Source organism: Numenius arquata, chromosome 6 (genome assembly GCF_964106895.1).
Source record: "Numenius arquata chromosome 6, bNumArq3.hap1.1, whole genome shotgun sequence".
Taxonomy (NCBI): domain Eukaryota; kingdom Metazoa; phylum Chordata; class Aves; order Charadriiformes; family Scolopacidae; genus Numenius; species Numenius arquata.
The window spans coordinates 19,006,800-19,020,646 of NC_133581.1; the positions used below are offsets into that span (position 1 = coordinate 19,006,800).

At 37.5% G+C, this 13,847-nt stretch overlaps 1 protein-coding gene across 3 annotated transcripts in view; it reads left to right on the forward strand.

Annotated features, from left to right (window-relative positions):
• PLEKHA7 (pleckstrin homology domain containing A7) overlaps window positions 1–13,847 on the forward strand; it is a 176,303-nt gene that overhangs the window by 148,244 nt on the left and 14,212 nt on the right. For all 3 annotated transcript variants that reach the window (XM_074149664.1, XM_074149665.1, XM_074149666.1), the window contains 7 exons: window positions 3,547–3,648; window positions 7,207–7,315; window positions 8,379–8,608; window positions 9,342–9,530; window positions 9,806–9,923; window positions 10,727–10,806; window positions 11,204–11,404. In XM_074149664.1, coding sequence (XP_074005765.1) covers window positions 3,547–3,648; window positions 7,207–7,315; window positions 8,379–8,608; window positions 9,342–9,530; window positions 9,806–9,923; window positions 10,727–10,806; window positions 11,204–11,404 — 1,029 coding nt within the window. The remainder of the gene's footprint in view (window positions 1–3,546; window positions 3,649–7,206; window positions 7,316–8,378; window positions 8,609–9,341; window positions 9,531–9,805; window positions 9,924–10,726; window positions 10,807–11,203; window positions 11,405–13,847) is intronic.

Sequence of the window (13,847 nt, forward strand, 5' to 3'; positions counted from 1 at the left end):
AGATCTTTCAGCTAGTCCCTTGAAAATATAAATGTGATTCCATGCTACTTTTCCAGGGGAAAGGGAATTGGGAATATTTGGTCAAAATTTACTGTTGATAATTTAATGAAATCCAAACACAATTTAATGATGCATTTTTATTAATGAAAATATTTGTAAGAATTGACCATGAAAGAGAGTATAGTAAACCTGTGTGTTGTTTACTCAGTATATTAATCCTACCTCTTAATGAATATGGGACCAGCTCTTCATAAGATTGTTTCTAGAACTGCATGAACACCTTTCCTATTGTGAGATCTGATCATTAAAATGCCAGTATTATTTAAATGTATGTGTTGGGTGTTTTCTGCCTATAGAAAATGTGTGACTTTCACAAACAGCGTTTAAAATTTAATAGGGGGCATAAACCACAAGTAATTGTAAGAATGGCTGTACTGGTCCAGTTCAAGGCTCCTTCTAGCCCAGGGTTGTGGGCATAAGCAGATGCTCAGCGAAGAGTAAAGGTAGGAGCGGTGGGTAGTATGTCCTATCATGACTAATCCAGCTTTTAACTATTTTCTGCTCAGAGAATTCCTGAGACTGGTGGTTTTTTTTTTTTTTTCTATTTAATAATCCTCAGTAGATCTTATTTTCAAGAATCTCTACAATCACCTATTAAATTCCATGAACCTCTTGCATCTGAAACATCATTTGCCAAGGTATTGCACAGATCTTATCCCCACTGTGTGGACAGACACTTTTTTTAATTTGTTTTGAGCCTGAGTTGCACATTTTGTGTCCTAGACTCTTGTTCTTGTATGAGATAGAATGGGGAATGCTCAGTCATTATACACACTCTCCATGCCACTCATGGTTTCATAGACCTCCATGATTTCTTCCCCTAACTCCCAAGTTATATCTTTTCTAGACTTCAGAGAAAAAGCCTACTTCATCATTCCTTACATAAAAATGCTGCAGACATTTGATTTTTCATAGAATCATAGAGTGGATTGGGTTGGAAGGGACCTTAAAGATCATCTAGTTCCAACCCGCCTGCCACAGGCAGGGACACCTTCCACTAGACCAGGTGGCTCAAAGCCCCATCCAGCCTGGTCTTGAACACTTCCGGAGATGGGGCATCCACAACTTCTCTGGGCAACCTGTTCCAGTGTCTCACCACCCTCACAGTAAAGGATTTCTTTCTGGTATCTAATCTAAATCTCCCCTCTTTCAGTTTAAAACCATTACCCCTTTTCCTGTCACTACATCTCCTGACAAAGAGTCCCTCTCCGTCTCTCCTGTAGGCTCCCTTCAGATATTGGAAGGCTGCTATGAGGTCTCCCCAGAGCCTTCTCTTCTCCAGCCTGAACAACCCCAACCCTCTCAGCCTGTCTTCATAGGAAAGGTGCTCCAGCCCTCTCATCATCTTCGTAGCCCTCCTCTGGACCTCCTCCAACAGGTCCATGTCCTTCCTGTGTTGAGGACTCCAAAGCTGTATGCAGTGCTCTAGGTGGGGTTTCATGAGAGCAGAGTAGAGGGGTATAATCACCTCCCTCGACCTGCTGGTCACGCTTCTTTTGATGCAGCCCAGGATGCAGTCGGCTTTCTGTGCTGCAAGTGGATATTGCCAGTTCATGTTGAGTTTCTCACCCACCAACACCCACAAGTCCTTCTCCTCAGGGTTGCTCTCCAACCATTCTCTGCCCAACCTGTATTTGTGCTTGGGATTGCCATCACCCAGGTGCAGGACCTTGCATTTGGCCTTGTTGAACTTCACGAGGTTTTCATGGGCCCACCTCTCAAGCCTGTCCAGGTCCCTCTGAATGGCATCCCTTCAGTCCAGCATGTTGACCGCACCACACAGCTTGGTGTCATTGGCAAATTTGCTGAGGCTGCACTTAATCCCACTGCCTGTGTCTCCAACAAAGACATTAAACAGTGCTGGTCCCAGTACTGACCCCTGAGGAACACCACTTGTCACTGGTTTCCACTTGAACAGTGAGCCATTGACCACAACCCTTTGAGTGCAGCCATCCAGCCAATTCCTTATCGACCGAGTGGTCCATCCATCAAATCCATGCCTTTCCAATTTAGAGACCAGGATGTCATGCAGGACAGTGTCAAACACTTTGCATAAGTCCAGGTAAATGACATCTGTTGCTCTCCCCTTATCTACCAACGCTGTGGCAACATCATAAAAGGCCACCAGTTTTGTCAGTCATGGCAATGCTGGCTGTCACCAATCACCTCCTTATTTTCCATGTACCTTAGCAGAGATTCTAGGAGGATCTGCTCCATGATCTTGCCGGGCACAGAGGTGAGACTGACCAACCTGTAGTTCCCTGGGTCTTCCTTTTTTCCCTTTTTGAAAATGGGGGTTATGTTTCCCCTTTTCCAGTCAGTGGGAACTTCAGCAGACTGCCACGACTTTCCAAATATAGTGGTAAGTGGCTTAGCAACTTCATCTGCTAGCTCCCTCAGGACCCATGGGTGGATTTCATCAGGTCCCACGGACTTATGGAACCTTCAGGTTCCTTAGATGGTCTCGAACCTGATCTTCTCTTACAGTGGGCAGTTCTTTGTTCTCATAGCCCCTGTTTTTGCCTTCTGCAACTTGGGTGGTGTGGTTAGAGCCCTTGCTGGTGAGGACCAAGGCAAAAAAGGTAATTCATTATCTCAGCCTTCTCCGTTTCCTGGATGACCAGGTCTCCTGTTTCCTTCTGGAGAGGGCCCACATCTTCCTTAGTCTTCCTTTTATCTCTGATGTACTTATAGAAGTTTTTATCGTTACCCTTGATGTCCCTGGCCAGACTTAATTCTATCTGGGCTTTAGCTTGCCTATTCTGGTTCCTGGCCACTTGGACAGTTTCTCTGTATTCCTCCCAGTCTCCCTGTTCTTGCTTCCACCTTCTGTAGGCCTCCTTTTTACTTTTGATTTTTTCCAGGAGTTTCTTGTTCATCCGTGCAGGCTTCCTGGCTTTTTTGCCAGTTTTGGGTCAGAAGGCAGGTTATGGTGCTAAGGATGGTGGAAATAATTTAAGTAAAGTAAGGGTGATTGGATAGCCTTATTTTCCAGGTGTCTGCTTGTTTATTGACTTCTAGTGCCATTACAACACAGTCTGTAGAACCTCTAAAGAATAACCTGGTTTGTGTTTCAAAACATGAGTGTGACTGTTTGGATTTTAATTATAAACTTGTTTTAAATAGAGAAGTAAGGTAAAAGGAAATGGAATAGACTTGATTCCTTATAGCATAGTAGTCATAGTTCAGATTGTATTAAATGCCAGTTTTATGCTTAAGAAATGGTTTTGTGTGAGGAAGCTGGCCAGAATTTTTTAACTAGGGATTCTTGACTTGATCATGCAAGCTACAAAGCATTTTGAAGTTTATCATCAACTCTAAGCAAAAATGTAGACTACAAAATGGATTTTTTTTGCTTCTTTTTGTCATAGAACAACGCCATTAAAACACCAAAGTTAAAAACACTTTGGTGCTCAATTAGAGAATGGATAGAATGATTTTGAAGTTTATCATAACATTGTATTAGAGTATTCCTTCTCTTATAAGGAAATGGAAAATGCCTGGAATGAATATCTGAAATTAGAAAAGGATGTGAGCCAGCTGAAAAAAGCCTTACAGGAACAGATGAATAGTTCATTGGTATCTCAGGTGAGTCCATTTCCAGACACTCGTTTACTTATGAGGTGCTGTTGTGTGAATTTGAAAGCTGTCATCTCATAAGAGAAATTCTCTGCAGCTTTTGCACTGTATTCAGCTGTCATGTGGCTTAGTTTGCAAAGTTCAGGCATTGTAACAGCATAGCTGTGTAGTAACTAGCTATCTTGCAGCATGTGTAATAGTTTCTCGTAAGTTGTCTATGCAAATTTGTCATTATTTTATTATGGTTTTATTACATGCTGACATCTTGACATTGATAATGTATTTAATTTATAAGACTACGCAGGACTACTTAGTCTTCCATTTATTTGATCTGACATTGGTGGCTTCTTTATCCATTTTTAAGAACGTCAGTCACTAGCTTGTTATTGTCATTACTTGTTCTTTGTCATGTTCTTCTATTTCTGAAAGACTTATCTCTGCAGATTGTTTTGTGAAGTGGAATAAGCATTTAACAGCCATCGGTAATTGAAAGGCATCTCAGTTTTAAATCAGTTATTCAGTTTTGAATCTTACAAAGAAGCTTTGTTTGAAGCTAAGTTATTCTGTTTACTGAAATAGATGTGGCATACAAGATTATTTCTACATACCTGCTTACAACTGGTGATTTTATTCTTAGAGCAAGGAATCCAGTCTGGATTATTTTTGCTGTGTTTAAGCTGAACATTTTTATTTAAAAGACAAAACACAAGGAACATAGCTAATGTATAAGTTTTTCTCAAATCTTAACCTACTTTTCCAAATATCCTTGACAAAAAGAGCTCACTTGTTAAATTTGTAAATTTATTTACAAAAAATCCCTGATCAGATATGAATTGAAGTGTATTTCTTTTCACTATTAATGGAGAAGTGTTTTGTATCAAAGCAAGAGTTGTTAAACCTTTTTAGATGGCATCAATCTTCAAAGTCTATTTTCATTTACTTTTAATTTTGGGGGGTCGGGGAGTGATTCAGTTTCTAGAGGCAGAACATCATGTAATCGAGCTCAGCTGTAGAATACATCCCTCCAAAAAATCCCAGGGGTATTTTAGAATAAAATCATCACTGTATGAAGTTGTTTTATTTAACAAAGCAAAATTAAAGATTTAAACAAAATGTACTTTGTTAAAGTACTTTTAACAAACAATTTCCAGTTGTGCATTAAACATGCTTAAAATACTGGATGTGTGGCATGTGATTTGGCAATACATATAGAAGGGAGTGCAGTTTGCACAGAAAGAATGTTAACCCTATTTTATTATCACCTTGTATCCCATACATGCATGATTATAAAAAAATACACATGCACACACAAACATATGCATATTATGTGTTTTGTGTGTGTATATGTACATATGTATGTGTATATATATCTATGCATAGATATGTTTGTCTTTGACTAAAATTAAAAAAAATGGTTCTGAATACCTGTTCTGGAGATACTAAGGAGAGCTGATTTTTTTCAGAAAGTACTGTATGTTCTTAAACCTATATTCCTTCAAAGAAATCTCACTTGAAATACCCATAGTAGAGGGGTTTTTGATCTCTGCCCAAGGGTATGTAGGCTCAAGATTGTTTATCTAGTATTTTCCAGTAGCTCTAAATTAATACACACTGTGTTTAAAAAAAAATATGCAGTCTTCATGGAATTTTATTAAAAATTCAGAAAATTTGCAGGCTCCAGTTGCTGTAGGAAACAGTTAATGCTGTTTCTATATAGCATTAGTTAAGAGGTTAAAATCTAAATGTTTCAAGCAGCTTGGTCAGAGAAAGTCTTCCCTCTAAGAGTCATTGTCTTCATTGTGCTTTGCTTAAAGTTTGGGGGGATCTGGGCATGCTGAAATTAACTGAGATGTGCTATTTTGTCAGTGATAACTTTTTAGTTCATAAGTGTTTGTCCTCTGGTTTTATAAATCATCCTAAATTATGTTTCTGTGTGAGGGAAGTTAGAGAAATTGATTTATTGCTCCAAGTTACCTTTTCATGCTTGCCCATAAAGTATATTTATACCCTTTCGTGAAGAGCATTCTTGGCTTTCATAATTTAAAAATAAATTCATGTGTTTATCTCTTAGATCTAGTCCGGTTTTGATCTAAAATATTCTCTTTACATCAATATTTAAGTAACGGGAAGAAATAATATTAAAAGATCTCCTGGCTTTTTTACATTACTGATTGAACATTTTCTGAGTGGTTTCAGAAGCAGGATTTTTTGTACATGTGGGGTTTTTTTAACCAGTTCTGAGGCTTGATTATTGTAAATCCATCATTTGGTTCCTTGTAGTATGATTAATCTCAGAAAAATGAAATGAAACTTTCAAATTTATAGTTTATATGCTGACAATCTTTCAAGATATGTCCCATCTATCGAGTGAGTTTACTACAGGCAAATAACATTCTCCATCATTTAAACGTTTGTGTTCTTGGCACCCTGTTTGCTGATCTATAACCTGGCTGAACATATTTTCTGAGCTAAGACAGAAAGTGGAAAGCAATTTATATGCTTGCCTTAGCTCTATCAGGTGTAAGAGCTTTTACTAAAGTTTTACTCTCTCAGGCTGATAGGATTAATTAACGGTTATTTTGCAACTCATGGCAAGTGATGAATTTCTAAAGTTCTTGAGCAGCTCGTAAGCAATTCTTAACTAAAGTGTTTCACTCCCTTCTGCTTTCTTTAGTAGTATTGTTTTCCTCTTGATTTTAGTGAGCTTATTCTTAATGCCAATTTTTGAAGGCAGAATTACCAGGCTTTGATTAAGTAGATGAGAACAGCTATTTATGATGATTGTGGTGAAAATCTGACTGAAGTTGTGGCTTCAGTAGCCAAGGCCTCTGGCTGCAAGATGCAATCAAAGGCAGAGGCCAGGTTGTACACAAAGCTTCCATTTCTTTCCTCCTGGAAAGGCTCGGTAAAGCAAATAGGACGCAAGATGAGACCAAATCCTGGAACAGCAGCAATATATTCTTTCAACATATAACACGTTGTGTCTAGTAGGCCTAACAACCAAAATATAAGCAGAAATTAAACCTGTCAGCCCTTCTGAGTTAGTTTTGAGTTTATATTTCATCTATTAAAAGCCGTTAGGAAGTTAACAGCAGTATTCAGGGACACTATTCTTACTTTTTGCTTTTTTAATGTTGCACATTTCCCTTAAATGTATTAAGATGAGTTTTGTAAGGCTGCCTTAGCAGTCTTCAGTGTGTTAGTATAGGATTTAAGAACAAAGTTCAAATGAAAAGGTTCTTTAAGCTCATTTTATGTAGAACATTAAACTAGGTTTTTGTAGTCTGAATAATATTATAGAGAAAAATGCAGATATGTCTCTTTCCCCCATCTTCTATAGGAAGTCATCCAAGACTCAGGAAAGGCTCTAATAAATTTAATGGGCAAGATATGTTGGTTTGTGTTGGTGGGTTGTTTTTTTTTAATTTTAAAGCCATTATTTAACTAATATCTAGACTCGTAAGTTTTCATGTAAGTAATGAAACATTATCAAAAGAAGAATAAGCCCATAATAAATTAAAAATTAGGTATAATTGATTTTTTTTTTTCTTTTACTACAAACATTAGGAGAAAACACAAATACAAAAAGACTTGTGGAGAATTGAAGATGTTACAGCTGGCTTGAGTGCAAATAAAGCAAACTACAAAACTATAGTAGACTCTGTCAAGAACCCAGGTAAGGAGAACATCATTAAACAAAAAAATATACAAATGCAGCTGAATCTTTGGGTCTGTGCAAATAGTCTAGAAGTTTGTTCTACTGCAGAAAGTCCCGTTAATTCTGATATTGGTTGCATGAGAAGTCTCTGCGATTGAACACATCAACTTGGCATTTCTTTGGTTGAGGTGGCAAAAAGGTCTTTTGTTGTTTGTTTTCACATACTGATGGCATTAAAATGTAACAAGCAGTAAAAAGGGAAATAATAATGGGCTAAGTTCTGCAAGTTCCAGAAAGAGTTTCTGTCACATGCCAGGCTCATACCAGCATAGTATCTCTTCTGCATTCTGTCCTGGAACTACTCCTCTCTGCGTTCCTCTCTGCTTCTCCCCCACCCCCTTTCACCCCCTGCCTTGGGTGCTGCCCAACTGCTGCAGTTGCCTTTCCCCTCCCTCTTCAGGCAGGTGTTTGGAGGGCAGAGCAAGAACATCAGCTATGGAAAAGAGGAAAGTGTGTGTGGTCTGCATTTCAGTAGCTTTATTATGTTTCAAAGAAAGGACCTAAGGCATTGGGATAGCAAGAGACTGTTAGCGCCTCGTGTAAATTCACTTTATATCTAAAGTATCTTTGCTTAGCTTTTACATACAGAGATAAAATAGTTCTGAGATGGTGAGATCTTATTTTATTTAAGTGTGTAGCCTTGTCTAGATCTGTAGGCATCTTAAGGAATCTGTGGCGCGGGGCCAGGTACAGCCTATGAACGGATTTCTTATGACTCTAGAGCTTTTCCTTTGTTCCCTCCCACTGCCGTCTCCAAGGAATTTTACTGAATGATATTAAAGTATGTGTTTTTATTTTTGGCCTGAAAGGCTTGCTTGTTCTTTGTCAAGACAATGTTTTCCACCCCTGTTATAATGTAACAATCAAATGTTTTTATGGCTGAAAAAAACCCCCATTTATGTTCAAAGTAACATGCAGAGTTTTAGGGCAGTTTTATGAAGTGTATGGATGTTACTTGCTATTCTTATGAACGTTATTGATAAGAAACAACACTTAATACATTTGCATATTTCTCCCCTAGAGAGAAAAATAGTGCCTTCGTTTTCTCAGTCTTCAGTGCCTTCCTTACCAGCAACTGTGGAGAGCAAACTTTCAGTTCCGCAGAGCCCTCCATCCAGTCCGGTTAAACCCCCTCTGGAGGTTAGGCTGTATCCACAGCCTTATTTCCAGGCAAGAACGCAGCACCAAGCACAGCAGCTGAAAAAAATTGAGCCACCTCTTCAGTCACCAATTAAGCTAAAGCCAAAGGTTGTAAGTACTGCTTTTGTGAGGTTCATTCACCAACGTTTGTGTTTACTTCTTGCAGAAACAGTGAAAGTTTCACGGTTACAAAGTGCACAGTGTGGAGGCACAACAGTGAGACGCTTAAGGTCTTTGTATTGAAACTGAGCAATAGGAGGGGGTCAGTCTCTTCTCCCAAGTAACAGGCAGCGAGACAGAGGAAATCACCTCAAGTTACGCCAGGGGAGGTTTAGATTGGATATTAGGAAGAATTTCTTCACCAAAAGGTTATCAAACATTGGAATAGGCTGCCCAGGGAAGTGGTGGAATTGCTGTCCCTGGAGGTATTTAAAAGAAAGACGGGTAGATGTGGTGTCTAGAGACATGGTTTAGTGGCGGTTTTGGCAGTGTTAGGTTGATGGTTGGACTCGATGATCTTAAAGGTCCCGTCCAACCTAGATGATTCTATGATTGCAGTAGCACTTACAGGAGAATATATGTGCGTAACCTGGAGCTTTATGTACTGTATCTGTATACTGTTTTAGAACATACCAATGCAGAGCCTTCCTTGGTAATGCTTTGTGGTTAATCAGTTGTTTGCTTTCTTGCGTTTTGTTTGGTTTCTAAAGCCTCAGGCTCCTGGTGTGGGCAGCGGAGAGCATGCTAAAGAAGGCACAAATAACTCACATAATGTGATGAGCTTTCAGTCAGTTTACGCTGTTTTAAGACTGTTTGCCAAAGACTTGTACTTTCCTGTTACCAGGAAGATGAAGCACCACCCAGACCTCCTCTCCCTCAGTTGTACAGTCTTGATGATCAGCCACCAGCTGTTCCACCTCTCCCAAGAGAAGCCACTGTCATCAGACACACATCAGTGCGGGGCCTGAAACGTCAGTCAGATGAAAGAAAGAGAGACAGAGAACTCGGACAGTATGTAAATGGAGATTTTAGGGTGAGCACTCATACACCTATACACCTGCACTTTAAAGATAAGTGAACCTGTAATAAAAGATACTTTCTGTAAAATATATGCACCTCTAGGTTTTCAAGTAAGGAGAGAGAGAGCTAATGGCAGAGAGATAGTAATGGCAGGGAGGGATCTGTGCTGTAAAATAACGGCAGAGAGAGATTTAGGAATTCAGAAACAAAGTTTTAGGATTTGTTTTAAGATTATTAAGACTTGCTGTTTGTGACTTCATTTGAGCTGATGAGTACTTTTCCATATAGGTGGAACTGCGTTCATACATGAGTGAACCAGAACTAGCAATGATAGGTGGTGACCTCAGCCAACCTTCTAGCGGTTTAATAATCTCCAACAGTGGATACCAGACATTACCTACCCGTGGTAAGCTGGGAATTTACGTAGTTGATTTTTAACAGTACTGTCTGTATAGGACCTTTTCTCTCCTAGGGTTTTCTGGAGATGGTTTTTATCATCAGATCATTATTTTTAGATATTTTTAGATACAGTGCTGTGAAAGTGTAGAGATTTTGTGCATTTTAATGGTGCTGTAACAGACAACCAGCCTTTTGCAAAGCAACTTTATATATAATGCTTAAAAAAAATTATAGCAAAACTTGAAGTTAACTGTTGGAATGTCTGCTACATTCAGAGTTGGTTTTCGTCATAATTTCTATGGGATCTTTTACAAACTCAACTATTTTTTAAACACATTGCCATTGAAATGAAAGTGATAAAAAATAAGAATATAATGCCTCAGACACTACGTGTAACTTGACACCCCATCCCCACTGTGCTGCAGTCCTAAAACTGTTTCACAAATGATGCTAGAGAAGATATTTGGGGAAGAGCAATTAGTATTTTAGCCATTCTCTTATTTCTTGCCTTTCTAACTGTGAATGTTAGGGATTGATTTTCTTCATAGATGTGATTATTTGTACAGCTTATCTACTTGTACTTCATTTAATATAAGCTTCTAAATTATTGTAGATCTTTCTGAATTTTGATCAATAGTTACCTGAAACCCCTTACTTTTGGCTGAAATGAAGTTTAATGCCTTTCGTGATCTTCTGAACTGCAAAATGTGAAACGTGGGCTAAAATAGTAGCCAGAATATCATAGAAAAAGCATGATAACTGACACTTACCTTCATTTGGTTTTAAAGCATTCTCTTTTTCCTTATAAAGGTTTATCTGGATCAACTTCCAGATTGCATCAATCATCTACCATTTCATCATATGCAACGCTTCGAAGGGATAGGTCCAAGGTAAGTCTTAAATAAACATCTGAAGACAAGTGTCTGAACTGTTCAAAATAGTTAAGCCCAGAATACATTTTGCATAGCAGGAAGTGGGATTGTAGTGGCATGGGAGAGGACCCAACAACTGTGATCTAATGAAATTGCCAGTTTTTCACTTTCTTAAATGAATCAGGAAGCAGACAGACAACTTACTGCATTTGAAATAGATTTATAAAACAAGGTTTAAAACCAAAAATCAGCAGTACTAATAGGAAATATAGAGTTGAAATATGCAAAATAATGCAAAAATAGTAGAACAAAATCATGTTAATTTAGTAATAATGTAGGAGAAAGAGTGAATTTGTTGTATACTTCTTGTAAGCTAATTTCAACATGTGTTTTGTGTGCCTTGTGACTTCTACAGGAGAGACCAAAGAGTGCCTTGGAACGTTTATACTCTGGAGACCACCAAAGAGGCAAGATGAGTGCAGAGGAACAACTAGAAAGAATGAAGCGACATCAGAAGGCATTAGTTCGTGAACGCAAGAGAACTCTTAGCCAAGGAGAAAGGCAGTCTGTTTCATCTCGGTCTTTCATCAGGCCCATTTCTGCAGACATAGGCTCAGTATGTTAGATATGCCTTAAAAGGACTAAACTAAAAATATCTTTGGATTTATTTTTTTTTTCCTAGCAAGCACTTTCACTTGAGCGTGTGTGATGCTTCTAGTCTAATTAAATGAGTGTTATACAGTATAAAATGAGATCAGAGAGTGTGAGTAACAGATGATGGGTTTTTTACTAGTAGTTACAGTATATGTAGCAAGTTCAGCAGGTAAGTTGGTCAGAGGTTAGTGTGCTGAGTGGAGATGTGAGTATATTGGAGTGATTTCAGAGACATGATTGTTTTTTATTGGAATTGTATTTAGAAAGTATAAGAAGCTTGTACGGTTTTAAAACTACTTCATAATGGAATGGGCCTTTTAGAATGTTCTTATTCACCATGGGTATTTTTCTTTTTAATTCACAAATTAGGCTGCAAGATAGTCGTGGTAACATCAGTCCAGGGTGGTGTGTGTTTGTTTGTTTAGAGGTGATAAATGGATAATCAGTTTTAAAATCTAATCATGCTGATTAGAAATTTATGTAAGAGCTAAGGTGTTTTAATTGATACAAATTCTTCTTTAAAGCTCAAAATGTAGAATATTCTAATAAGGCTCAAATTTAAGCTGCTGAAGAAAAGGATTTTTTGTTGCGTTCTGAGATTAAATGCTGTACAGACGATAAGTTTGTAATGATACATTTTGGATACTAACCAAAGCAATTCTAATTGGTGAAGTTACCCAGTCGCTCACTTGGTGCTAAGCCAAGATTGTACTGTAATTGCACTTATGCTGTGGTATTTTAATTTATTTTTTATTTGGTCCACTAGAGCTTTAGAGCGATCACCTCGTTTTACCTAATTCATTGCACAAGATCTCTTGCTTTTAGATATGTCACTTATCATACCTAATGCCTCTTTTTTTGTTTGCTTGTTTTTAATTTGCAGAATTTTGTGGTTATTTTAAAACTTCTAACTGGACTACTCAATTTTTACCAGGCTTAATTGCATTTAGTAAATGTGTGTCAATTGCTGGCATTAAAAAAACCCTATAATATTCAGCCTTTCATTCCTGCTGTTCAGTAGAACTAATTTCCAGCCAGTTATTTGCATTTACTTTCCCAGTAAATACGAGTGCACTACTTCGAGACATTCATCTGTTTTGTCTTCTATTTTGTAATCACAAGTTTATTAAATACAGTGCATAATTTTGGGAACTGTAGAACTATAGTATCACTGTTACTTTCATATTTTAATTAGAAAAACTAAATCTGAGCTGCTTATGTTTCCTGACTCACGTAACATACACAAGTCAAACATCAACATTTTCGTAACGCACCTTATTAACCTTTGTGGCAAACAATTTATCTATAAATTTGGGTGCCATCTTGGTCTTTTTCTTGCTATAAAGAATTAAAATAGAATCTTTCAGCCCTAGCAATGTTTTGTAGAGGTCATCTCTTGTACCTATAGGGCTTTGATATGCAAAAAGCATGTTTGATAGCACAATTACTTACAGCATTACAATTATTTAGCAGCCAAAATGGCAAACAGTTAAATGTATAATTGAAGTGCTGCTCAGTATGTAACATTTGCTTTAAACATACATTGTATGTGTAACTCTAATTTTTAATTGGTCAGCTCTCACGTGTAGTATGACAACTTAAGTATCGATCAAAGTACATGAATTCATTTGTTATATACAATGCCTTTTTAATGTAAAAGTCGCAACATCAAAGCCAATAAAAATACTGCTTCATAATAATGGTTTGATGTTTTTCTTACCTATGTATAATAACTTGAAAATGATACTAGGTATTTAAAATATACTATGTCAATCAGGCCTGGTTCGAATATGAGTAGAAGAATGAGTTCAGAGTACTCATATGAGAAAACATTTTTTTTCTCTTGAATTCTGTAAAGAAACATCTTAATTTTTGAGATATAATAGCCTTTTAGCTATTAAACTTTTTTTAAATATACATGGAAGATATGTATCTTCTGAGTGAATATTGAGAGCTTGTGCATGAATAGGTTTCAGTTAGATTTATTGAAGCAAGTAGCATAATGAAATCTAAGAAATTCATATGTAGATCAAACTTTGACCAAAACAAGCCAAAGATTTGTAACAGAAATGGCAGAGATGCTTTTAAGAAACATATAATTGCACCGTGTCCTATTGATACTCTCAAATGCTTGAGGAGATAATTTTTTTGTTGTTGTTCGTTTTGTCCCTTCCCCTTCCCACTGCTTTTAATACCATGTTTCAATTCTGTATGGTAAAGATGCTGAGATCTGCTGGATGGAATGATGCTTCAACTGAACTTAAGTTTTTGAACAAAAAAGTGTTGGTAGTGTTCTTAAGCACAAGTTTATGTGCAGCTGTATTGTGTGTAGCTGTAAAGGAGCTACTATGCAACGATCTGGGAACTCTAAAATTATGCTGCTTAATTTAAATATGTTCTGAACT